Raw genomic sequence first — 26,767 nt, 5'->3', positions numbered from 1 at the left:
TTATCAACGACAAGCGCAACGGCGACCACTCTCTTCTGTTCTTCCTCAGCTGCAAATAAACACGTGTCCATTATTCTTACGATGTTAACTATGCAACAAGATTCCGGTCGTAACCACAAAGGCAGGATCCATCTTTCCTGTGTAATACTAGACAAGGTGTATTTATTAATTGATTTGGAACACCCTGTTGTGATGCCACGTTTTTCGCCAGTTACAGTACCCTTCATTTACTGAAGTGCATTGATGGATTCAGTCGATCATAGTATACACGTCACTAACATTGCCAAACAGGTGCCGCCACGTTCCCATACTAATTCTGTTCTAACGGACGCCAGCTGCCCAATTCTGGTATCATCGTTCTTATAGAACCAATCTGACACTTTCTATACATTGGCGTAGCTTCTATTTGTAATGGTAAGTTGAGAAATATGTTTCCCCGCATTATTATTGAGTTCTGCTACTTGCAAATATATTGCGCTTTTCAGCTAGAAGGTTGTGTGGGTAGACAAATAAAAACAGCTATTCTTTCGCAATCATTGCAATCATGTGAAGGATACTGGCATTAGGAGACTATTTCACATTGTAAACGTTTGTCCCAATTTGCTTTCAGCTCCCAAAATAACTAGACACATAAATTATTTGCAGTTTTGATTTTTTTGAAGGACAGCGATTATGGCTGGGCCTCTGGACCCATAGTTTCAATAAGGTGTACAAGCGGTGCCGAAACATTCTATTTCTTACGTGCAAAGTCTCATTTCTGAAGTAGTCTGGGTGCCTGTCAAAAAATGCCTTAACTTAAACCAGTCATTAATAACGGCTTGCAGATTGTAGGAACTCTGAAACGCTTTATTTGCAACGCGTATCTCGTTGGAAGGGTTTAATAAACGCGCGCTGCACAGAACCAAAAGCAATGCAATGCGGTTTCGTCCCAATCCTGTTGATTCGCAACATACGTTTTCTGGCCTGCCACAACCTTATAAATGCACATTTAAAATCTCACAAGCAAGCTTAGAAATTCTACATTGAGTTGAAGAATATAGTAGAAACGGTCGTTGACAAAGACAGGCCAACAGTGTGTGCCCATGCCACAAGCACAATGCCTGTTTTCGTATTCCGCCTCTCCCTCAAACTTAATAGACGTAGTTTACGGGGCGTTAGGCGTGTTCCGTTTAATTTTGCTCAGCGATGTCTTATATAAACTCCAGCTTGTGCTGCGATATGTAACAAGTGGAGTTGAATTTTGTTTCAATCTTCAAACACAAACATCTTGGGGTTGGCCTCCATCTAACGCTATTTGTTGATTCCGCGAAAGCTTAATTTCATTCAGAGCATATTGGTTCCACCAGCTTTGTGGGTTTTAGGTGTTACGTTTTCGTTTTCTCCCACGTCCCTAGGCAAATGCATTTAGTGTTAATACGTCCAAAACTGTGCCCGTAAAGATTTTTTGGTGGTCACATAGGATTTGAGGACTACAGTATACCAAAATTAGCGGAGTTTTGGTTCGAGTAGTATATTTCCGAATGTCCACCTTGAAACTCGAACGAACACTTTCAGTTCCTTTTGTAATGCCATTTTTCACTATTGCTTGAAGAACAAACAATGTTCCAGGATGACAACGGTATCTGCTCTTTTAAACAGCATCATATTGGAGGTTGCAGGAGATTTGTACGTCCACTGCTTGTCCCACGATTCGTACTGCTTGAAAAAGAATGTGGCCTAAATTTACGCACAAATAGCTCGTTCTGCAAGCTTATAAGCTCAGCCTAATTTGCGTTTGCTTTTTTCCGCCTCCGCCAATCGCAGAGCAGGCTGGAATGGCATCATAGGCCCTGTTGCGGGAAGTGAGCGAGTGAGTCGCATGGCCATTCCGTTTTTTCCTAATTATATAGCTTTTTTGAGCGACATTTACGGTAAACGTGGTGTCAGTATGATTCTAACGAGGCAATTTTTTGAATGAACCAAACTTGTGTTTTGTCTTTATGATTCCTTTCATTACACATAAATCCATTACTTCCCTAGAAAATCATGTCCCTGCGATAGTGTCTACAAGGTGCTATGAATTGCGATTGATCGAACGTTTTAGTCGTAGTAACTGAACGTGGCGGAAAGAACACAAATATCAAAAAGGAAATTTAAATATTGTGTAAAAGGACCTAATCGTACCAATCTGGACGTGCCACTCTACGAACCACGCCATTCCGGATATGGAAAAATGCTCAACCGTTCATGCAACACATGTGCTGCAAATTTCATTGTTGCGGTGCGTGCGGCGTGTACTCTACAACGTCTACATCAACGTCACCTGTGGAATGTAGCAAGGGGAACAGCACTAGCATATTTGTTCTACATCACAACGCTAATAAGTTCGCAATCACCTCAATATCTTGAGGGCTTAGGTGCACCAAAATTCTCTTGTTGTTTTCATTTACCTCTTTGTTATGCAACTTTAAAATGATGTGCCTGCTTTAACCAAACTTGACATCGCTAAAAAAAGTAATACAGCTTCTAAGGCCACACATCGGCACAAAAATGGCGCTATCTTGTCAGGGAACATGAGAACCAGAAAAAAGATTTAAGTGGAAATTTATATATTTTCTCTTACGAAAGACAGCGATAATTCTGTGGTTCGGTCTTAGATCACGGTATAGAAGACGTGGACAACGTCCGAGGTAGATATACGCCTTTTGGATTGTGAAAATTTTGCAAACGCACTCTAACGGCTCTTAAAAGCAGGCAGCGTGGTTTCTCTGAACAGACGCGACATGATGTTTTAAAATTTATGAACATTACGTTGATAATTTATGAAACTGGGCATTTCTTTGTTGGGCAACAAAACAAAGTGTATTTTTTAGGAAGAACATGTAATTTACTACTTTTGAGAAAGTCCTTATATTTTTCTTTAGGCAACATCAACTCTCGGTGTTGCTACATAAATACTTATAAAAAATGAGCAGAATAATGTTTATAAATAGCGGCACACTTGCAGTCTTTCCAATGAATGAAAGATCACCTTGCAAGGGGTACAAAAACATTTTGTGTAATTTCAACAAAAAGAACCACGCTGTATACTTTTTAAACTCTGGCTGTAAATAACAGGATAGTAGCTCAGCCCATTGGAGGAGGTAATAAAACCTTTTAATAGCTCGAAGCGTAGCCCGAAAAGTTTCCAGTCGGAACTTTAACGCAGTGCTACCGCCCGACAATGATACTCTAAATTTAAGATCACTGTTGAGGGACTGGCTTGGCTCTGAAGTGGAAGAAGAACAGCGCAGACTGGTCGCCCAGGCGGTCGACAAGCGCACCCTGTAGCTTCGGCCGAATAAAGGTCTTTTCTACCATGGTTGAGGTAAATGGCCAAGTACAGCTAGAGGTCAAGAAGAAGTCATATGTTTCAGTATTTCTGGATGACCAGGACTTGACGCAGGAAATAGTAAAACATTACTCGGCATTTATTATGGCCCTCTGACATTCTCGTTAAAATTTAGTGAACGGTAAAAACATTTTATACTACTCACAGCCTTGATACATTCAAAAAAATATTAGCACTGGAAGCTCACCACAGGTTCTCAAAAAAAAGTTTTCATTCGTTTGAAACCCACGTACACTGAAAAACAAGGATAAGTGAAAAAATGCACAAGAAAGTGCACCTAAGTGCATCTCAAAGGTAACTCCGATCTTTACAAAAAACAAAACGCTTTATATTTCGCTGTTCTGCTACTGTTGTACAAAATAGAAATTAGGCGGCACAGCGGCGCCAGCAACCTCACAGAAGGAATATGATCGCAACGGTTCTTCTACTCTTCATACTCTGCGGTATTTCTTATGCATCAAGCATAAAAGGCAGGTATCATTTAAACAATCGATAAATGGCTTTCTTCCGCCCTTGCGATGCACTCATACGCCTTTCGATTACCAAAAATACAGGTCGAACAAACGCTGAAGAGGTGGTATTGGTTATTCATAGAACGTTTATAAAACCACAATTTACACATGTGCAATAAGAAGAAGGAATTAAGTACCAGACGTCCCAATTTCTTGTGAAATGTTATGAAACACTAATTCTACACAAGGGCGTTGTAAGCATTAGGGATTGATGTAACTATTGAATATTTACAACTTTCTAGGCATATTCATTTTATTACTCGCTTAGATGTGGCTTCATCTATTGTCCCTAAACAATGAAAACTGAACACTCCTTTTTGCTAAACGTTTTGTGATGAGAACAAAACCAATTTTGTTCTCATAAACCTGCAACCACCATGCATAGAAAACTACCTAAACGCCATGATTGTATTACCTTGAGTAGTAAAGTTTCTCATGAATGGTTGAACCTCAATAGCTGTTTAAAAAACAGTAGCTGCATCAAAAAATATATTGTGCATGTACAAAAATACACAAAATGCTTTTCAATTATTCGCTTCGCTTCCTAAAACCAGTCTCACAATCGTCTAAGCAGAGTCCTGAAAAGGATTTTGGAAAGCATACAGAATATTAAAACAAGCACAAGTATATATATTCCGTAGTGCTGAAGTTGTACTGTCCGCAATCGTTGATAAGCCAATTTTGACTGCGCCGCTGTAGATATGACGAATGTGGATGTTCGGGAAAAATCATTAAAAACGAAGGAACGAAATCATTACGAACGAAAAATAATTATTAGGAACAAAGGTGAGGAAGATAGCTAAGATTAAAACGATAAAACAACACAAAAAACTTTTGCTATATGCAATACTGTTAGCCCCTGTCGCGATACTGTCTTTAATTTCTGGTTGCTTTTCTACCAATTGCAACCAATTGAAATTATATCGCCTTACTAAAGGAAAGTCAAATAGCGCTATAAAAACTTACAATAACTACGGAAATTTTTCTTCAGTTTTCTAAATAAACCTGTGCTTCGAGACATCTTTATATTTTGCGTTATTTTCAAAGCAGGAAATGTTTTTTGATAGTAAAGCTTGGCTTCAACGAAAATCTGAGCAGCTGACCCTCTGGGTTCCTTGTTTTTTTATACGGTTACATCTACGATCACTGATTTCTTCCCCGCGAAGAGCAAGAGCCTTATTACGTATACGCAGAGAAAATGCTTGTGTAACCAATACCCTTGTTTATTTTTATTTTAATAAAACGCAGAGTAATGGCGTACACTATCCTCAGAGCCACGCACAAAGGAACGTTGGGTGAGAACCCGATAAGTTGTAAATGGCAATGCGGAGTAGCAACCGTTCTTGTTTTTTGCGAGGAAAATAGACCCTGTGTGCGCGAAAGCATCAATTTAATTTCTACCGTCCTTTCACGATGAGTTACAAGACAGTTTTAGTTGAGCGCACGCAGACTTGCGGACGCACGTAACGCAAGCGCAGCGCGCGCAGCGAAGTTCTCTCGAAGAACCAGTTTTAGTTGACCGCACACAGAAGTTGGTGCAAAGATAACCAGTAGCGTCAAATTGTGCGCTTTGTGGTCCCGCAGCACCGATAAATCCCAAATTGGCAAACGAAACATAGGGTTGTAAGCCAGCGCAAGACGTAAACTTAGCCAGAAGAAGCCGTAAGCCAGCTTTGGGGAAACGCTACTTTTGTTTCGCGGCAGACCGAGACCACAGATATGTGTGGTGGGCGTCGCGTATGACACACAACGCAAGCAAAACGCCTAACGCAAGAAGCTCAAACGGACGGGCGCACGCAAACCGCGATGATCCGGCTTGCGTTTTGAGCATGCGCACTCGCGCCCCCGCAAGTTCCGTGCGTGCGCAGAGTTACCGCGGGTGCTCAACTAGAACTGCAAGCAGATATTCGTACGTTACGTTTTGTGAAATATTTAGAACCACCTTGTTATCCTTTACCATCGGACGCAAAGAATCTGTCGACTTGGGTTGCCGTGACTCCAAATATGTCCTAACTGGTATATTACCCGGATATTCGACTACGATGTACGAACGACGAAGGGAGCGTACTGGGTGCCACGGTTTTAAACCCTGAATACTCCTCCGCATAGGGTCAGCGGCACAGAAAAGTGGGGGTGGGGGTCACTGCTAGAAGCGGCGTTATGGAAGACTATGTGGCTCTGAACCTACATAACAGCACGATGTTGAGCAGGCCGGGGCAATAAGGAGAACGCGTCCAAGGTATTCCTTCCTTCAAGACATCAATACTTCTCCCAAACAGCTGAATTGGCCACGGCGAAGTTCTTAGTACGGCACCGGCGAATTTAACTTTGGAATGCTTTAGCCAATTTACCCCCCGTTACTGCGAAGGAACTAGAATGAAGAAGCTGCCGAAGTCTTGACTTTATTAATTTTGTGAGCTCCTCAAAAGCATCGGTGTTGACCTAAGCTTCGATATGAGACCAAACATGCGTAAGAAATTTAAACCTGTTCAAATATTCCCAGAAGCAATATATTACCATTTATTCATATGGCTGAGGTCTCTGTTTGAGTAAATATATCAAGGTGAATTTTTTTATGAAAGTAGAATTATCACAAACAGGGACGAGTCTATGTTAATTGTAAATGTGGTAATTGTAGGGGCTCTGCTTAAATCGAAGTTTGTGCATGCAAGTGCGCAAAACTGGTTGTGCGGCTTGGGCACTTTTCCTGCCCGTACACTTAAATGAGCTCCAACGCCAATGTAAATCCTTGTTCAAAAATCTGCCTCCAACGCCGCCTGCTGTATAAAATTATTTCTGTTAATCGAGCTGAAGAAACATTTCCGTGGTACGACTCAAACGCCAAGTACTCTAAACATAACCTTGCTTACGAATTGACGTAATGAATTTATTATTGCTTTATCGTTTCTAGTATGGTAGGGCGTTGCTTTTCGTTGAATGAAATCGTTAACCGCCAACATGGTTCACTAAGAATGCGTCGCACGTCCGCAGTGCGTCGCGGTCGTCCGCCACGTCTTCCATACAACATGTTTCGCGGCATGTTTCTTATTTGGTTCGTAAATCACACGGAATTGACGGAACATCCCAAAAATGGCTAATAAGACTGCTGTAAAAAATTACGCCCACCTCCCCTCGCGGGAACCCTGGTTTGATGCAACGAATCTCATGGGGGGTTCCATTGGCGTTTTCCATCGTATTGATTACGCCTATAGCAGGGATTCTCACGCGAAGGGGAGGGAGGCGTAATTTTACATTTTCACCATGCAATGCAAATGCAGTACACGTATGCTCAGGTACGGTTTTTATTGCAGTCGAGAATGAGTGCCTTGTGGTCCGTAAAGTGCACAGTTAGGGGCTCGACGATTGCATCAAGCAACCGTCGAGTACTGCGAAGAGTGCCAGCGTAATTCGGACGACCGTCGACTGAGACCGTCGGACGCGGTATTCCGCTTTATATTCATAGCGCCCGAAGGAGAGGAGAGCACGGAGAGAGAGAGTACTGCACATGCGCAGCGCGCGCAGCGCCGGCCACCGGCGCTGAGCAACGGAGTGAGAGCGCGCTGCGCCAACCCACAGCTGTTTTGGAGAGAGTGTTAGCTATCGGAGAGAGGAGAGGAGGAGAGGCGCAGCTGTGCGGACAACGCCGGACAGACGCAGGAAAGACAGAGGGGCGAGCATGAGATGCGTTGCATCTAAAAGTTGTGACATGCTTGATCGCCGATTTCTAAGCGAAGTACACGGTGGACCCGCAGCGCTAGACCTAATCTAGCAACAACAACCGAATTATCCCGTGCGACCTGCTGGTGGCGGTACATTTATTGCGCGACTACGTCGAGGCCGTCGATGCATAGCTGCATCTTAGAAGTAGTCGTTTTCTAGTGTCCGGTCCGTCGGGGCGTCGTATCACAGCCGGTTCGCGCTGATGGTGGGTGGCTAAGCGCCGTCGTTGTTGTAGTCGTGGTAATTGCGGGCTTGCTCACGTTAGGTAGGCATCAACCCGTGTGGCTGTCGTCGTGTTGCGGGGCCACGTTAGGGTTAGGTTGGGGCGTCGGGCTGTGGCCGCGTCGTATGTCAGGGTATTAGGTGCGTCGATATGTCGTAGGAGGGCTTTGCGACCTTTGGTCCACAAGCAGCTGCTTTCAGTTTCCCCTTCGTCAGCTGTGATATCTTCCAAGTGTTAAGTGAGCTTTGGTGCGGCTGGTCTTTCAAACATATAGAAAGGGCGAAGGCGAACGTTCGAAGCGGGGAGGGCCGCGACAGGTCTGAGACAGGTACTCGTCGATCTCACTCAGTCATTTCATGGACATTGGGCGCAGTGCGTCGACGCAGAAACCACGGAGGCCGAGTTTTTTTTTCGATGCGAAGCATCTCTTTCTCTGAGGCATGTCCCTCCTGCGTCGGCGTAGTCCGGCGTCCGCACGCCAGCTGCGAATGCGCAACTCTCTTCCCGTCTTCTCTCCGACAGCTGTGCGCGCAACGCCTTCACTCCATCTCATTATAAACAACAACTGTGTCCGCGCGCTTCGCTCGCTTCGTTCCGCTCCTGTCGCGCAAGTGTGCGCATGCGCGACTCTCCTCCATTGTCTCCTTTCCTTGAGGCGCGCTGTGAATATAAAGCGGGTTTCGCGCTGCCGCGGTTCAGTCAGCGCTCGCTCTCGTTCGACTTCGCGTCACTTTGCTTGACGACTGCGTGCTTGACTTGATTCTTTTGATGAAGACGTGATGGAAGCGACGGTCCCTTCAGTGAGTGGTGTGACACAATCCAATATCAGCGTCCCTCCAAACGAACCCCCCGATGCGTCGCATCACACCAGGGTTCCCTCGCGGGAAGATGGGCGTAATTTTTTTGTAGAGGCAAAGAGGTAAATGTGGTCATCTTCGCAGTGTTTGCACATCGGACGACGGTCGGGGTACGCCATACTTCAGTGCTTCTCGGAATCGGGGTTTCGACCACAGGGGTTGGGCAGGGCGATAGTCGACAGCTGTACCGCAGGGCCTGCGACGTAGCCTATAGCTGTCGTATCCCGGGCCGCTTACGACGGGGTAGAATTCCGCAAAGTATGTTAAACTGCTGTCCGGATCACGTCCCTTAGCGAAGTGATTTGAGATTGGTGTGCCGTATGGAAAAGTTTCCGAAGCTTCTTCATTACTGCTGAGCGCAGGGTTTTTCATTGGCGTTGCTTCCATTTCATTTGGACTGCGTTTGATGAGAACGTGTTCGGGGAGAAAACCTTGATGTCGGCGGCTACCATGTCGGCCTTGCAAGGCGGCTTATCGGGAGAATAGGGTTTATGTACACAGCACATCTCCCAGATGGGTTGGGGAAGGGACGTTTGATTTTTGTTTGTTCAATACAGGTACCGTTTAAGCATTAATATAAATAAAACACCAAATATATTCTCATGACAGCAAGGGCGATGTACATCTTCTTGAAAAAACAAAACTTTATTGCAGCGAAGTGGTGCTCTTATAACAACTAAAAACGTACACAAGCGGTGAAGGAGCAGTCAACAAAATGACGTGCAGGGAAGCGTGTCAGCGAATCAAATGCCGCGGTGTTACCCTTCCGACCAATTATCCGTTGGCGTTAATCATTCTAAACCATCGAATAGATCTCGAACATTCGAGATAAAAGGCGAACATTCTATTCTAGTGACGATAGGTGACACACTGTTCTATCAAATTAAATAGCCGGTGCGGCATACCAAAGAAAAAAATTAGCTGTGGGTTAGCTCTGCTATGCCAGGATATACGTGTCGTGAGGTAAGGTTCAGCAGGTTATTCTTAGCTTTCCTGGTTGTCTAAGATTAGCTCGATTAGCATGACTGCTGCTGCTTCAATGACACCCACAGGGTATACGCATTACGTGACAAACAAATATTTATCAAGCGGCTCCGGCGCAGCGCCACGAATCGCCCTAGAGCTGAGCTGGTTCCAAGGCGCACTCGCTTTTGCTACGACGCACGAGTCATCGCTTGCACACCCGGCCACCCCTCGCTTGATCATTACGTGGACCGGGCCGGCACGTGGGGAAAGGAGGTCGACGAAGACAATGGGCGCGGGAGGGGGAGAAAGGGGGTGAGAGATGCCGGGCAGCGAGCAACGTTCTGTGCGCCGTGTGACGTCACTGCTCCTCGCGTATGCGCAGCACGGCTCTCCAGAAGCAACACGAAACTTCTCAACCTCGTCCAGTGTAGCTCACGCTACAAAAGACGGAAACGCGCGCCTCACTTCTAACATAGATAAGACGGCTGGGCGCGGCCAGCCGCTGGCAACAAAACACACCAATAAACTAATCACAGGGTATAGATCACGGCAATATCTGTGACCAAAGCGTATATTTATTTCATGTCTCATTTCATCCAAGAATGTATTACTTGGCAGCTTTTTGGATTCTCACTTTCCAGTCTCATTTTTCACATGTAGAATTGCCCAATATATATGTAGTTTACGTCTCAAATGCGCAACAAAAACTTTCACGTAACAGCGCGGAGGACGTATCGGCTCAAGGACAATCGCAGCGTAGTCGGAATCAATTTGAACGTGATCGCTCGGGTGGCAAATAAACAAGCAGCTGCGCCATGTCACGACTTGTATCAGGGTTGTATCATGCAAAAGCCAATGAGGGGAAGAAGGCACTGCTACCTGTACATCCGAAGTTCTGAAAACAGCCGCTGTGTAAGTTGAAAGGCCCACTAATTGGTGCTCCCGTGATCACCTTCAAATTGATCCCGACGTACATAACGAATAGATGCGAGATATTGCAGCCTTTTGTTTGTGTGTCTATTGAATAAATATTTTATTTCAAAATATGGTTTTTACATCTTTCTAAAATCTATTTTCTGGTTTAAAAAGACGTTATAGATCAATCATCCGGACCTCCAAATGGCGTTCCAATCGGCGGCGCCATCTCGGATTCCTGAAAAAAGAATTTCCAGGTCTTGTGCTACAATAGTAAAAGTTTTTTTTTTTCATGAGAGCTTTGATTTGTGAAACCAAACGCACTGCGCAGAGTTTTTTGCAAGGGACTATGTGTAGTTGTCGTAAGGTATTCGTTGCACTCAGTACTAAACAAAATGTTCCAACTTTTTCTACGCAGACCACGTTATTGTATACCCGAGCATTCTAGAAGCAAGAGGAGCTAACGGAGAGAAGTTATTAAGCATTAATAAGGACATAACACTGAAGCTCCAGAAAAGTGAAATTTTTAGTGGTGACTTCCTCTTCATATCAGAAGAAAACGGTGAAGAAGTTCACTACTATGTGAGTGGCCTTAAACTGGTCCATACAATAGACCGACACAGAGCATATATGATCATCGAATGCTCAGAACATGGCGCATTTTCTTATTTTCAATTAGATGAAACAAGAAGATTATGAAAGAAACTTGTATCACGACGATGAAAACATGGCTTCAGTGCTATTCCATACAGAAGATGGTGTTAATGTTGTGAGTACTCTGTCATTTTTACTAATAAAGGCATGTGGCAATCTGAGATACAACTAGACGAGCTTCACCAATTAACAAAATAGTATTAAACCGAAGTAGCGGTAGTCCTGTTCTAAGAAGTAGGGAACCGAGTTGTCTGTATGACTTCCTAATGGTTCGCCCCAAAATATTGTGTAATACCTTGTTTCGCAATGGTTAATTGCTACATGAGAAACCATAAATTAAATTATTTTAACCTTCTTTGCTGCAATGTTTTTTTTCTGTGCATAATTGTGTCGCTTAAATAAAGCCCCATAACCTAAACCACCACCGAAATTACGGCATATGACATCCACGAAGCATTATAATTTGTACAATGTCCTTATTTACTCTCGTATATATATATTTTCGCGAATGTTTACTGTCGCAGCGTTGTTATTTGTTGTATGTGAAACTGCTCATATTCTTCGCTTTTTTAAAAAATGCAAAACAGTCTGTACGTTACTTCTGGTCTTCTTTCAAATTTGCAGGAAGGAATAGTAAGCGACACGCTACGAATCAAGCCCATGCCACAAATGGCTCGCTCGATCGACGGAGCTGTTCCTCACCAGTTGTACTCCGTGGAACTTCCAAAACACAACCACTCACGCCTTGACTACAGTAAGGGCTTTATTTGTTGTGCTAACAGTGCTTATTTGTTGTGCAAAAAATCACGCTTTTGTGGGGCGACACACTGTAAATGATCCCCGTATAACCTACCATAACGTACAATTTTGGGCCTTCCCCAAGACACCCACGCACGCGACTATCCTGTTGAATTGTCACGAAGGCGTCTTCTCATTAAACCGCAGGAAACTGGCTAACCTTGAGACTCTACATCACAATCTTTCGTTGTACGCAGCTCGCCCAAGCGCTCTGCATGGTGCCCCAAATGCATATCCATTCCACTAGCCTGTCTGCCTGGGCACGGGGACTGTGGCGCACACCAACGCCACAACAGGCGGAATTTAAGGTCGTACTCTCAACCAGCGTCTTCAGGCTGGTGTCTAAACGACGGGAACAAACACAAGCGTTGAAGAATTGGTTTGCAGGCACCGCCAGGGCAATTTCGCTTGAGAAGCGCGCTTTTCTGATTTTCCTGCTTTGACCCTCCGCTACGACCTCCCCGTTCCCGATTACAAAATAAAATGACTTATAAGGCGTCATCATTGAAAATTACGTACTGCAATTTGCGGGAATGCACAATTTTGGAAATTAATTTCTCGAGTGTCCGGCAGGACAGAAAACGCCGCAACATATGCAGGCACACAATATATGGAGCCCTGCGCGCGAATCACCCCTACACTGAAACACTATACAATACAAACAACTCAAAATTTCCATTGTCAGAGAACCTTGGAGACACCCATACGTGCTCGCTCTCGCGCCATCCCATTTAGCCACGCAAGCGGAGAAGTACGTTTTTTTTTTTTCATTTTTAAGGATTATTAAACAGCAAGCCAACGCAAAAGAATAAATGGCGTCATGTTCTACAGTCGGCACATTCCTATTCGATTACAAAAGGAGCACAATAGGATCAGAAAAGTAAATCTTCGTTTTTAAATAACTATACAAACGAAGTATACCCCACGCTATATAAGTTTTTCCTCTATAAGCCTGCTTGTATAATTTGTTGGGACTTAAAAATGTACCGCACCATTTCAGGCTTACCACGAATCGATATTGAGAATATACAAGAAATACCCGGTAAGTGTAAGGTCTTTTTACATTGCTTAACCTCACACAGTAAGTTATCCGCGCCATTTTTATTTACCTTGGCACTCGCCGGAAAGCATGCGGTTTACCTCGATCCATAAGCTAAGCCATCCCAGGAAATTCATTTTGCTAAAAAGCTTTTGGTTGTGGGCATAGCCGGACAGGTAAGGTTATAAATTCAGCTTCCAGCATTAAATATTTTCCCTACGCTTCAAAGGACTTGGTTAAAATTAGCAGAGTACAGCAACCGTTCGGTGCGACTTTTATAATATGTATACACAACCCGCCAAACGTACGCGGGATCCTTAACATTTCCTGAGCAGGTGTAGGTGAAAGAGGATGTGGACATTCTGGTGGCGCATAGTTTCAGTTGCTGTTAAACTTTGCCGCCGCGCCTGTCAAGAGTTCAGCAGCTCACTAGAGTGCATCCCGCGCTCCCCCCAACAATTGTTTCGCCCACCCACACTCATCAGAAAGCTCCTGATGAACTGCTCCAAAGTTTCTTTTAAATTTTTGATGCCGCCCCTATTATGACTTGACCAGCGCCCTTGAGAGCACCCTCCAAAGTTCGCTCCTCTTGCTCCCTATGGTCAGGATCATGCCATTCATCCCGTTATTACGCTCACCTCTCAAAAGACTTGTACTGCATATGCAAAGCACCCTGCCTTCCTTTGCTGCATCCAGTTGCCTTTCCCCACACTCAGTGCGCCGCCTTTTAACAGTTCCATCTTCCGCCGTTCTTCCGCACTGATGCATCTATTTTTCAGCGCCTTCTCACCGGCTAGGGCTTGCTCCAACCACAATGTCCACTTTTTTAGGGGCGAAGCCACTCAGGGGCTGGGCTGTTGGCGTCCCCTGTCCGATGTTATACCTATTAATCAGGTATGACACGAAATGCCTTCTGAAAACACATGCAATTTTTCTAGGGTAAATGAAAGGTGATCTATTTCTGTGATAGTTTAAGCATGAATGAGTTTTCATATTATTGGGGTAAGGTTGAAGGAGCTATAGGTGGAAAAAAGGAAAAAGTATGTGAAGGAATCTGCCTAATAATGACTTTCCTCTTCTGCTGCATTGGCTTCTAGGATAGTTTATTCAAATTGAAATACTTCTTGTTCAGAACTTCGTGGCATTTTATTGCTAATTTCTACACAGGGCAAACGGAGGTGTAACGCCCAACAACTTTGGTGACATTGATCCCTACTCAGTGAATCGGGCAGCGGAACAGACACAATTTCTTGTAATAGGTAAATCCGCCAAGTTGGACAAAAGGCAATCGTTCCTGAAACAACTAGCAGGTGTGGCTTGCCACCCCTTGTAAAATTAGTGTAAATCGCTACGTACTAGTTGAAGCTGTAATCCTTCTTTAGCGTCACGCAAGCGACCACCAAGAACCTGTTGCTTGACCTTGAATGGCAACTGTTTGCATTCCTCTGCCATATCGTTTGCGGCAAATGTATTTTATGTACACATTTTACCTATTTAGCAGACACCTGACATTTTGACAATATTTCGCTTATTTATAGCTATTTCGCTACAATAATTATTGAATACGTATAATTTTTACAAAACTGTTTTTACAACGATATGTTTGCTTCCCAGAGGAAAGAAGCTCAGGACGCACTCTATACGCGGAAATTCACGTTGTGGCTGACTATTTGTATTCCAAAGCTTTCGGATTCGACGAAGCGGAACTTACGTATTACTTCGCAGTTTTCTTCAATGCGGTAAGCAAAAATGGTTTATAAGTATGTCCAATACACATAAACCGCAATACTGTGTTCATGAGGTTTTTAAGAGTGCATTAATGTAAACTTACGGTGAAAACGGTTTGCTTTTATAAATGCCGGATTTAGGTATGTGTTGGTTACGTTGATACGTAAATCAATATAATAACGTGTATTTGAAATCGCTTCGCCTCTTAAGACGTTCTGGAGCTATTGACTGTTATGGAATGACATTTTGCTGGTGAAACCGGATGGGTTCCTTCCAATCATAAGTTCAATTGTCGGTGCCCTTTTTAAAGGGCAGATATAATTATGTAAATGTTTGTTCTATGCACAGCAAGAGCGCACACACAAGGAAGTGAGATTTAGCAGGGTGCATATGATAGCAATGCACACGTCAATAAAAAGAACTCTCCACAAAAAGAACGGCAATGATGTAAACTTGATTACATCGGGAACTTTAGTGCCAAGCTGCAAAAGCAGTGCTTTGCTTTTAGTTTTAAGACTTTTAATGTTCAGTATGCTTTCTTAGTTAACACACTCTGCTACCTGCCCATCAAATACTCTATCATTCTTACGTCAAATGCTATGGCATTGCGTCCTTGAATCCTCCTAGCCACACCTCTTTGTATGTAGTGAACCACAGTACCACTGACATCCACGTAAACACCAGGTACGAAACTGGAAGTCAGACAATCTTGGCGTCTGGCAAGATCAGAAAGCCCGCAAAAGCATAAAAGTTACATCCAAATAATCAATGGCGTGGTAACCAAGGACGTCTTGGCTACATTTTCGCGCAATAATCACAGGAATTTAATTACATAACTTGAATTGCAAACGTCATGTTCTTTTTTTGTTATTTTCATCCAGCCACTTTCCACGCATGTTTCAGGTATAACAAGTGTTGCCTTTTCCACCTCTCTACAGCATGGGCTAATTCCTTCAGCACCATGCTTCCTTAAAAAAAAAACGCAACAATACGCATAATGGTCTTGCAAGACCATTATGCGTATTGTTGCGTTTTTTTTAAGGAAGCATGGTCTACTTGTTTCTACTAGCCCAGCAATTCTGTAACAACTTTACAGAACAAAACCGTTATAAGATTTCATTTTATATTTACTAGTATATAGAGTTAATTAGCAGGAAGGCCAGCTGATTTCGTGGCATCTTCATGTAGTATCAGAAACACTACATGAAGATGCCACGTCCGTGTGTCGTTATAGGGAAGACGCAGGCGTCTATAAGAGTTGATGAGTAGCATTGGAGAAGCCTGCCTAGGAATTTGAACACGAATGGGCTAATGATGCTGACAACTGAAATAAAACAACGAACTGTCCAATAAGACAAGAGGGCAATATGCAAATTCTCGCATCAAAGTGACTAGCATTTCCTCCTTTGCTGGTGTTTCTCTAGTACACTGCTTTTAATAGCTTAACATAGAGAGAATGCGCCATTAACGGCGTACCCAGTAAATTACGTTCCGCTTTGACGTCAGTTTGGCTGCTCTGTAGCCATCCAGTTGATGTTTTCTGCACTATGATGCTCACGGACCACATGTTTTGAAATCAATAGTTTTTATTCATGTTCTAAAAAATACTAATGTGAGGCGTGACACTCTAAAGCATCTCCACAGATTGATAATACACCCAGTGTTAAACGCAAGATCACCCGCACAAGGAATCGTAACGAGTACTAATTACGTATTTCCTGACATCGGAAAGTTTCAAAACAGTGCCACACTACCTTTTATTACCATTACATTACCATTACCATTACAATACTTGTCATATGTAAAGCATCACAGTTACTTCTTTATAATATTGTAAACTATTGTTTATTTGTGTTCGCCGTAACATAATCTATATCGCCTTGGTTAGCAACACACAATTAGCCTTGACGGCGTACACCTTCTCAAGGTCAGTATGAAGTGCGCAGGATGTCAATAATTTTGCACACAAGAAAAAGTGCCTAATAATAATTTCTTACACACGCTTACTTCTTTCAAGTGCAACCTGCGGTACAAGAGCCTCCGACAGCCCCGCATTAGGCTGCGACTCGTGGGAATAACCATGTCTAAAACAGTAAGAAAGCCTTTTCCTCATGCATGCCTACTGTTTGGCGTTGTTCTTAAGTCTCTAATATTATACATTTATTGCATAGGAAAATCGATATATTGTGAGACCAAAAGGACGCCCAGAAAAAGCTTTGGACGAAGAAACTTTGGCGGCTTTTAATAACTATTATAAAAACAAGGACGTGTACAAAAGGGCTGACCTGATGTTTTTAATTACTGGGTTAGTATTGTGTTGAAATCTGACAACTGTGCTAACGCATTGCATCAAGTGCTTCTGGTATCATAAGTAAAAACCAAAAAAGTATTAGAAAGCCACACTTGCATTCTTTATACACGTTTTTCACATTCGTACTGTTTTGTTTTATATTGCTGTGCATTCAATATTTCATGTAAATAGCATAAATTTATATTGCTCTCACTATTCTGTGAATGTTTCAGCGAAGACCTCACATTTTATGAGCACGGAACGCTGCAGACGTGGACCGGAGGTAAGCAGTGGCAAAAAGTAGTTTCTTTGCACATTCACACCCAAGGGGTTCCAAAAACCAATGTAAGCCTAGCTAACGGTCGAAAGCTGTTTTCAAGCTTTCTCGTTCGAAGAATGTTTCCACTGTTCTAAGCTTTATTGCGGTTGAGATGTAGGGGCCGATACCAATAGAACAGGTGAAAGTAGGACATGGAGAAGGCGTGTCTTGCTGTGTTGCAGAATTCCGGTATTTAAAAGTGGCGAGATGAGGCAAAGACCCTATAGCAATCTTGAAAATATGCAGCCTTTTACGGCAACCACTGGATGCAAAGAAAGCTCAAAGTAGCGCAAAGGGATTAGAACTAAGTTGTTAGAAAAAAAACATTGTTGAAGTTTGTAAACGACCCGCCGCGGTGGCTCAGTGGCTAAGGCGTTGCGCTGCTGAGCACGAGGTCGCGGGTTCGATTCCCGGCCACGGCGGCTGCTTTTCTGATGGAGGCGAAAAGCAAAAACGCCCGTGTGTACGAGATTTCGGCGCACGATAAAGATCCCCAGGTGGTCAAAATTAATCCGGAGCCCTCCACTACGGTGCGCCTCATCGCCTGCGTTGCGTCGGCGCGTTAAACCCCACAATCAATCAATCGAAGTTTGCAAACGATTCAACGATTCAAACGATTCAAACGATTCAACGATATGCAAACGCGTGAGAACAAAATATGGGAGGTCTTTGAGCTTTTACGTAGTTGTGTTGGCCTATGACGCGAGTTGCTATCAATTCATACCATTTAAGCAAAGCAAATAGTCCACCATGCCAACTGTGTACAGTAGAAAGCTTTATGACAGTAAGCACGGTAGCGCGCACCTCTCAATAGATGCAGAGCGCTCTGGTGAGAGGCTGGCACTCTGTCGCAGTTTGTGCGCTTAAGGGCCGCACTCCCTGAAACCGCTTTATAGCACGGCTGCCTGCTGCATTAGTTACGTCACAGAAGATGACGCATTTTTTATCACCCAATCGGGCAGTGAAAAGCAAGCGGTTTAATGCGTTCGCTGGGTTCCGCGCTTGATGAAAAGCCCCTCATCGGCACAAGTATTCTCTGTAATTGTTTCCAGATATCTAACGTAGTTAGCGCAGCAGACAACAGCACAGTTAACCGTTTTTGGGGAGTGTATCCGCCTAATGTACGAAGTATGAAAGTTTGTCATCTCATCGCTAGATAACTCTGCATGTACTGAGCGGCACGCGCTCCCGTGTTTACTGTCATAAAGCTTTTGACTGTACATGCCCACGAGCACACCGACTGAATTATCACTGTGCTGTCAAACCAAAATTCTCTAAGGTGCTCAGACGTGAGTTTTTCATTCAGAGTAACATTCCACAAGCCATGATACGCGTTCATAGTGTAGCTACTTGTTGACGGAAGGGAACAAAGGTCTTTAGGAGAGAAAAACAAGGGCAGGTGTACCAAACAGTTTTTAGCCTACTTTGGTTTCCGCGCGAGGGGACAGAAATCCTGGAGAAAGCGCAAAGGCAGAAAAATGTAAAAAGTAACAAGGACACCTCAGAAATATTCCCGAACTATACATTTGGTCGCACAATCAGAACTCGTAAACAGCGTGATGCTTTGTTTCCGGAACTTTAAATTTTATTTCAGTAATCATGATCACCATTGCGTCCATAAAGCCGCTAGTTTACACGCTATTCGAAAAACAAGCCTAAGGCCTGTGCGTTTAAAATAAATTCGTGTGACGACTTCAAGGGGCCAGTTCTTTCTAATTACGCAAATTTCGCCGTGGCGCAGTTCTTAACAGCAGTCTTGGGCATAGGCATACGCTGAAGTAGTATGCCCGGCAAGAGGCATACTTCAGCGTATGGGGCATAATTCAGTGGTAAGGGGCATACTTCAGCGTATGCCCGGCAAGGGGCATACGCTGAAGTAGTGGTTCAAAAATGAAGCGGTTCACTCGCCGAACACAACAATAGATGCCTGACGGTTAAAAACCGGCGCCAGGGGGGATCTTCGAAGACCAGGTGGTCCTACCCGAAGTATCGGCGGCGGCGCATTCACGGCTGGCATTGGCTGCCCCAGCGGCGGCGTGAAGACAGGCGCCGTCCACAGCAGCACCCACGGCTCAGCTTGCGCGGCGTTAGAGCGCTGCCACAGATGAGACACCCTAGTATACGGCGGTCTTTGCTCATGGCCCTAGTGTGGCCGGATCCCGTCCGTGGCTCCTGCTTCGCGGGTGTGGTGTTCGGTGCAGCAGTCGTCCGCAGCTGCGTCTGGAAAAAAAGAGCCCCCCCCTAATGGCGCGCATGCATGCCTGTTGTAAAAAATTGCCAGCGCCACCACGTCCTGTTGTGCGCGAGGGTAAAAGCGAAACGCCGGTCACGCTAATTTCACTCGCACATAAACAGAAGCACGTGTCCGAGGACTGGTGTGCAGCGTGGGTTCTTACAGTTAGAAGGCTTTGTTTCGTGTTGTATTTAGGTCATTGGTTTCCGTCTGCGCAAGTGCAGCCAAGACTTTATGATGTTAAAATAAAACGCCATTTTACCGCCATGCGGCCAACTGCCTGTTGCGACGGGTGTTGCAGTTTTGACGTTGCAAACAAAATAGTGTCGAAATGAAAGCAGCCACAAAAACCAGAAGCCACAACGCTAACGAAGGAAACTGAAGCGAATTTATCAAGCTACTGTTTTTCCTTGCACTGCGTAGACTGTGTTAAATAAACAAAATTTGCATCGTTTATCCGGGCGATAAGGCGGTATTTATTTTATGAAGCCTGAAAGAAGAAAAATTCCCGCGCCTTCCCGCGAGGGGAACACGAGTAAATGCAGAGCATTGGGTCCTCAGTACTGATTGAAGGCAGTGTTCAGTAGCAGACACGAGTAAACGTGGGCACGAGCGTCAACCAAGGAAGGAAGGAGCAACGCAGTGAATGAAACACGAGCGACCGCTAGCCGCTATATTTGCAGCGCGCGCAGTAGAGGGAGAGCAGTACGGGGGGGAGAGCGCGCACGCGCAAGCAGCGCGCGCTCTTCCACGCCCCACCGCACTGCTATCACGCACCTGTTACGCCGAGACCGCGATGGAGCGAACGGGCTGACTACGACGCATGCGCGCGCCAGCTGCTGTTTTTTTTTTTTTCATTTATTGTACCTTCAAGGCCCGAAGGCGTTACAGAAGGGAGTGGAGTTGATACATAATGCAAACACAGGAAAGGGTATCAAAAACAGGAAAAATCAAAGAAAAAGAAAACAACAAAAACGTGGATTAGCTAAAGTGTTTTTCTATAGCATTTTTAAATGCAGACAAATCGGTTATACTAGCAATTGAGCCGGGCAGGTGGTTCCATACAGTGGTGGTTTTTGGGATAAATGAGTAGAAAAATAAATTCGAGCGGCACTGTGGAACGAATAATTTATGCAGGCGATCAGTTCGAGACGATATGTAAGAAGGTGCAGAGAAAAGTTGACTTCTTAATTCCGGATTGTAATAGTAAATTTTGTGGAGTAGAACTAATCGTGCTAGTTTCCTGCGGTGTGAGAGGAGAGGGAGGTTTAAGGTAGTCCTCATAGATGTTACACTAGCCGTCCGAGAGTAGTTAGCAAGAATAAAACGTACACTACGATTTTGAACAGATTCTATTGCATTTGTTAGATATTCTACTGCAGGGTCCCAGACAGAAAAGGCATATTCAAGCTTAGGGCGTATTAGTGTTTTGTAGAGAAGTAGCTTTACGTTAACTGGGGCCATTGAGAAATTGCGACGGAGGTAACCAAGCATGCGGTTGGCGTTGTTAGTGATATGGTTAATGTGAGTCTGCCAGGAAAGGTTAGATGTTATGTAGACGCCTAAGTATTTATAAGAGGTGACCTCTTCGAATGCAGAACCCATAATGCGATAATTTTGTAAGTTAGGCGGAGCAGTACTGCGGGAAATTCTCATTAGTTTGCACTTTTGGCTGTTAAGGCGCATCTTCCAAGTATCACACCAAGGAGAAATCTTATCTAGGTCAGATTGTAATGTTAGAGTTTCTGAATTTGATGATATTACACGATAAATGACACAATCATCGGCAAATAACCTTATTGAGGATGTTACGGAGTTAGGCAAGTCATTAATATAGATCAGAAAAAGCAAAGGTCCGAGAACAGAGCCTTGCGGAACCCCGGAGGTGACCGGACAAAGAGCAGAATCAAAGTTGTTAGCAGAGACAAATTGTGTTCGGTTGGACAAAAAGTTTTTGATCCACAAGATAATATTACGGTCAATGTTGAGGGCATTTAATTTATGACGGAGTAATTGGTGAGAAACAAGATCAAATGCTTTAAAAAAGTCTAAGAAGATGGTGTCAATATGAAATCCATTATCTAACGCGGCACAAATGTCATGTGTAAATGAAATAAGCTGGGTATCACAAGAAAATGATTTACGGAAACCGTGCTGACTGGATGAAAAGAATGAATTTGTTTCTAGAAAGTTAATAAGCACGGAGAATATTATATGCTCTAGAATCTTGCATGGAACACTTGTTATAGAAATAGGACGGTAATTTAGAGGTGAATGCATGTCGCCAGATTTGAACAATGGAACCACATTGCCGACTTTAAAATCTTTCGGCAAAGAACACGACAAAAGAGACTGCGAAAAAATATTTCCCAAAATTATAGATGAGTACACTTCAGTATTTTTCAAAAACTTTGAATTGATGCCATGTATTCCTGAAGAAGACGAAATTTTTAAATTACGGATCAACTTCACGACACCATCATAATCAATAATCAAGGAATCCATTGCCGAGAAGTTCATCTTAACAAGTTCAGGTAAAGAAGTGCAAGGTAACAGGTCATTCGAAAATGATTTAGAAAACACGTCATTCAATACAGAACAGCATTTTTCAGGTGGAACAACAGCACCGTCTACATCAGTTAAAGATACAGTGTTGTATACAGAGCCCTTGATGATTTTCCAAATTATTTTAATATTATCAGACAAAAGAGATGGCAGAGTGGTGTAAAAGTAAACGCGCTTAGCTTCTTTGATAGAATTTTTAAACAGTGCGGCAATCTCATGATATGCATGCCAGCTATCACTCGTGTTGCGTTTCTTAGCTTGCCGGAACAGCCCTTTTTTTTTGTTCAAGATACGTTTTAGAGATACATTAAACCATGGTGACCGATGGTTATAGCGAACGAATCGGAGAGGTATGTATTGTTGTACTAAATCATTAACTTTGTTTTTAAAAAGTGACCAGTTCTCTTCTACGCTTCGAGCGTAGAAGTCCGGCATATATTCGTCTATAAATGCTTAAAGTTGAGTGTTTATTGTTGCGTAATCGGCTTTCCTGTAGTCTCGGATGCGTTTTTCTTTACGGTTGGAACGAGTAACGTTTTCTTTAAGCTTGAAGTGAATAAAACAATGATCACTAAGACCTGGCAAAGAACTCAAAGAATTAACAAGGTCGGGAGCGGTCGTTAAAACTAAGTCCAGGATGTTAGCGCTATGCGAAGTAATACGAGTAGGCTGAGTAACGAGCTGAGTAAGATGGAAGATGAGAGAGAGTAAGATGAGAGAGCAAGCTGAGAAGATGAGAGAGAGGAGGGAAGGAGAGGCGCACCTGCTGCGGACGCGAAACAGTTGACACCGTCCGACGCAGGAACAGGCGAGGCTAAGAAGTGCTCTGCATTTAAAACTACCATGCGCGGATTGCGGCAGCAGTGACGTCAGTAAATGGTGCTGATGCCGGCTTTGCGCGTTTACGTACTGGGATCACAGGCGCCGACGTTTTCTGAGCGGGCCGTCCCCTCTCTGTCCCCTCGGCGTTTCGGCCTTGTTTTTTCCACGCTCTTCGCACTCCGCATCGGTACACAGTTTTAAAATTGAGGACTGTATTGCAGAAGCGCCTTCACAGCGTGTCTGGACGCTCAAGTGCTTAGCATTTTGTTTTTTATTATCTCTTGAAATTTACAAGCACGTGCTATTTTTTGGAAAGTACTGGTAGAAGTCAGCGCTTGAACAAAAAATGTAAACGCAATTTTTCCTTCCCTAAATCCCCCTGGGAGAAATACATCAGTAAAATACTGGCTCTATCATCCGAAAATATCGTTTATATGTCTCTTATTTGTCTATCCGGCAATTAATACGTTCTTACACTATTTAAGTTCCTCCTACGTCAGTCATCTTGCGAAAAATGCAGCAGGTATGAAGCGAGTGACACGTTGAACGAGATCCAGTGCGCCCCGCTCCAGAACTAGCGCCCCGTCACGGCTAAGATGTGAACAAAACGGCTCTTAAAACCCAATAGGCAAGCCAACCGACACACGTCGTAGAAGTGGGAGCAGCGTTCGCGACTCGCGAGCAGTGACGTAATGCGGGACGTCCGCCGGCGCACTCCACCTAGCGGATGAGTGCCTGAAGCTTCCCTACTGCTCCCATTTGAAAGCGGGTGACGCGTTAGGCAATGTTTATACAGGCGGCGTTGATTCAAACAAGTCGGTTTGGGTTCTGTGAAACAGCATGCTTGGCATCCGACGTGATCGTTGGATAAGCATTCTCGATATCTCAGTAATCGGCATACCGTGCTCCTGCCGTGTTGTCGGCTGTAAAATGCGTCAGATAAGCCCACCAGCATGAATTGGAATTGTAGCACTCACTAGCGTAGGCCTACGCAGTGGATCAACGCCCTACGAACGCAGTGGATGAACGCAATGGATGAACGCTGAAATGCGATGCGCTTCTCCCCCATATTCGGAACTTGCCTCACGCATGCCTGTATCATAAAAAACGTGTTCGCCCCAGGCCAAGGGTCAGCTCATTCGGCACTGTGCCCACTATCCGCAAACAGTCGGTGCTTATCTCAACCGCACGCCGAAGAAAACTCGCTAGCGCGTTAGTGTGAGTTTGCGCGCTCTTTCTGCGAACTCTCTCGTGGTGCAACGAACGCTCCAGTGCACAAATGGCGAATTCAGCATAGAAAACATCAGCCACAAACAAAGAAATTAACTTTAAAAAGGCTGCACTCTCGGGGATTCTAACTTGCGACTTGCAAAACATATATAGTGCTCAAGACCACTGTGGCACGAGCCAGCTCTGCCAGTACTGGAAATAAAAAGCATATAACGCGTAGCCAGTTTACAGTTTTTTTCAGTTTCAGTGTTTCAAGCAGCTTAGATCACTTTTGCTTGTGTAGCGCTTGTGCAGTAAGCGTCTACGAAATTCCACAATATCTCACGTCTCGCGACTGCATTTCTTAGACCGAAAAGCGTTGACACATGCGTGGTCGTGCTGCTAACCGCTGTGCTTGTTCACCGAGTGCTAAAAAGGGCTTCCTGCACGCTCTTTTTACGCTGTACGGTAAAAGCTTCGGTTGATTTTATATTCTTAGTACCTATAATAACTTCTATGAGTTTTTCCCGCCTTCAATTGGCCGTAGATATTTCTACTAGCGTACCAGTCAGCGAAGCCTGAAATGTGCGCTTGTGTGGAATTACTTGGACTTAAAGTTTAATACAGCCTACAAACTAGCAAACTAAAGCCACATTCTTTCCGGCGGAAATCGTGTCGTGGCTTAGTTTTAACTGAGCGAACGAATTGCGACGACACGCTGCCGGCCGGCCGACTGAACGCCAGGCCGACTGATTCTGCCGGAGTGTCGGCGAGGCAGGCAGCAGCGCAGTCAAGCCAAAGAGCCTTTTTGTGACGTCAAGCAAAACATCATAGAAATCGGCAAGGAGGATGCAGAGGCGAGCACAGCATTTTTAATTGATTTTTCTACTGAATACAGTCGCCTAAACGCAGCGAGAGTGGTCGAAACATGGCGTAGACACCCCTGTCTACAATTTTCGCTAGTAATCCTGCAATATTCACAAATACCTTCAGTGTCCTTTTAATTAGCGTTCCACATGCCAGACTACACAGGCCGAAATGTGGCCACAGAGCGAGTTTAAATATGTGAAGAAATGCTCGCACCGCTGCGCCCCCCGCTACTCTTGGAGCATCAGCACAATGTCGGTGGGCACACGTAGATCGTACATATTTTCATATCCGATTGTTCGTTGCTGTTTGGAGGGATAACGACGACACCAGGCAGAAAACGTGGCCGATTCTCCAGGAATAACCACACATAAACTTAGCCGAACCAAGTGTAGCTTACGCTACGTGGGGCCGTCAGCTTTTCTGTTTGCCCAGTCATCGCGCCCCGACTGCGAAGCTGCGAATATTTTTTCGTTTGCAATTTCACGTATAAGGTAGCGTCCTGAAAGTGGTATATCATCACACCCAATTCAAATAAAGGTTTACCTGTATTCGGGTACTGATAAACCGAGCAGCTCTATCGAAACCGGTAGGTTGCTTTGATGTTTCCGAACTTAACTGAAGGGAGGAAAGCAGGACGCGAAAAAGAGAATGGTGCCGATACAGTGTAAGAATGATACACACTGTTTATTTCTCCAAATTCGTAGTACAGAGGGTAGCATCTGCTGCTTCTGGACTTAGGACATATAAACTGGCCTCATTTAGGCCAGCACAGAAACGATAATTGTGAAACCATCATGTTGTTTCTTGTGAGGGCATTGCAACTTCCCTTCAAGCTTTATCCCAATATAGGAGGGACCCTAGGCAAATACCGATGCGTCTGTCCACCAATGAGCAAGATGTCGTAAGTTATTTCAGCCTTCGCTCACAAAAGCAACGTGGTGGCATGCGACTCAATAGCCTAGCTACTCGAGTTACTAGGACCATTAAAATAAACTTGGACTTCTGTAATTAGATTCGACACCCCCAATAAACCAACAAGAAATACAGTTATGAAAGAGAAATGCCAAGGTCTGCAAAAACGGATGTAGAACTTTGCAAAAAGGGAATATAAATGTCCAATAAAAATGGCTCAAAACTGTGTTTTGTGTATCATCAGTGTTTTCAAGAATCAGTGTGTTTCGGTACACTTGTAAATTTTCAAAAAGCGAGATGAGGCACTTTATCGACAACGCCATTTTGGCGGCATACAGTTGTCCACTTTGACAACCTTCTAGACAAACATTATCATTCGAGGACACGGAGCAGTCAGCATACGACATGTGGGCTCCGAGACTTGGCGAAAGGGCATGCTCACTCGCATGAACTTAATAAAGATATCAAAAAGCTAACAGATTTTAAATGCGGACGTTCAACAAAGTGTTCAACATCTGTGAACGTAGTCAGTTTGAATGGTGTGGGTGGTATCATTTTCTTTAGGATGAGACCAGCTCTCACACGCTGCTGACGTCCAATTATATTGTTTTTCCGTGTAGGTCAAATTACCTACAATAACATTCTCGCAAATCTGCGTAGAAAGCAGCTGGAACAATATAAAAAAAACACAGGACAAAAAAAAACAGCACACGTCAAAAATAAGAACTGAAACTTTAAAATAGAGAACTCAGATATATCCATACA

General features: G+C 44.1%; 1 protein-coding gene across 1 annotated transcript in view; it reads left to right on the top strand.

Moving 5' to 3' along the window:
- Window positions 1–26,767, top strand: part of LOC144143213 (venom metalloproteinase antarease TserMP_A-like) — a 37,868-nt gene that overhangs the window by 1,006 nt on the left and 10,095 nt on the right. Inside the window, exons 2-8 of the mRNA XM_077675002.1 lie at window positions 10,982–11,145; window positions 11,243–11,332; window positions 11,842–11,971; window positions 13,223–13,230; window positions 16,800–16,874; window positions 16,954–17,087; window positions 17,306–17,355. Of these exons, the coding sequence (XP_077531128.1) occupies window positions 10,982–11,145; window positions 11,243–11,332; window positions 11,842–11,971; window positions 13,223–13,230; window positions 16,800–16,874; window positions 16,954–17,087; window positions 17,306–17,355 (651 nt within the window). The remainder of the gene's footprint in view (window positions 1–10,981; window positions 11,146–11,242; window positions 11,333–11,841; window positions 11,972–13,222; window positions 13,231–16,799; window positions 16,875–16,953; window positions 17,088–17,305; window positions 17,356–26,767) is intronic.

The sequence above is a fragment of the Haemaphysalis longicornis genome, unplaced genomic scaffold (genome assembly GCF_048455015.1).
Source record: "Haemaphysalis longicornis isolate Haplotype H1 unplaced genomic scaffold, Haemaphysalis longicornis Haplotype H1 scaffold_6, whole genome shotgun sequence".
In the NCBI taxonomy this organism is placed as follows: Eukaryota; Metazoa; Arthropoda; class Arachnida; order Ixodida; family Ixodidae; genus Haemaphysalis; species Haemaphysalis longicornis.
Note: the sequence above shows the minus strand (reverse complement) of the source record. Positions and strands in the feature narration are given on the sequence as shown.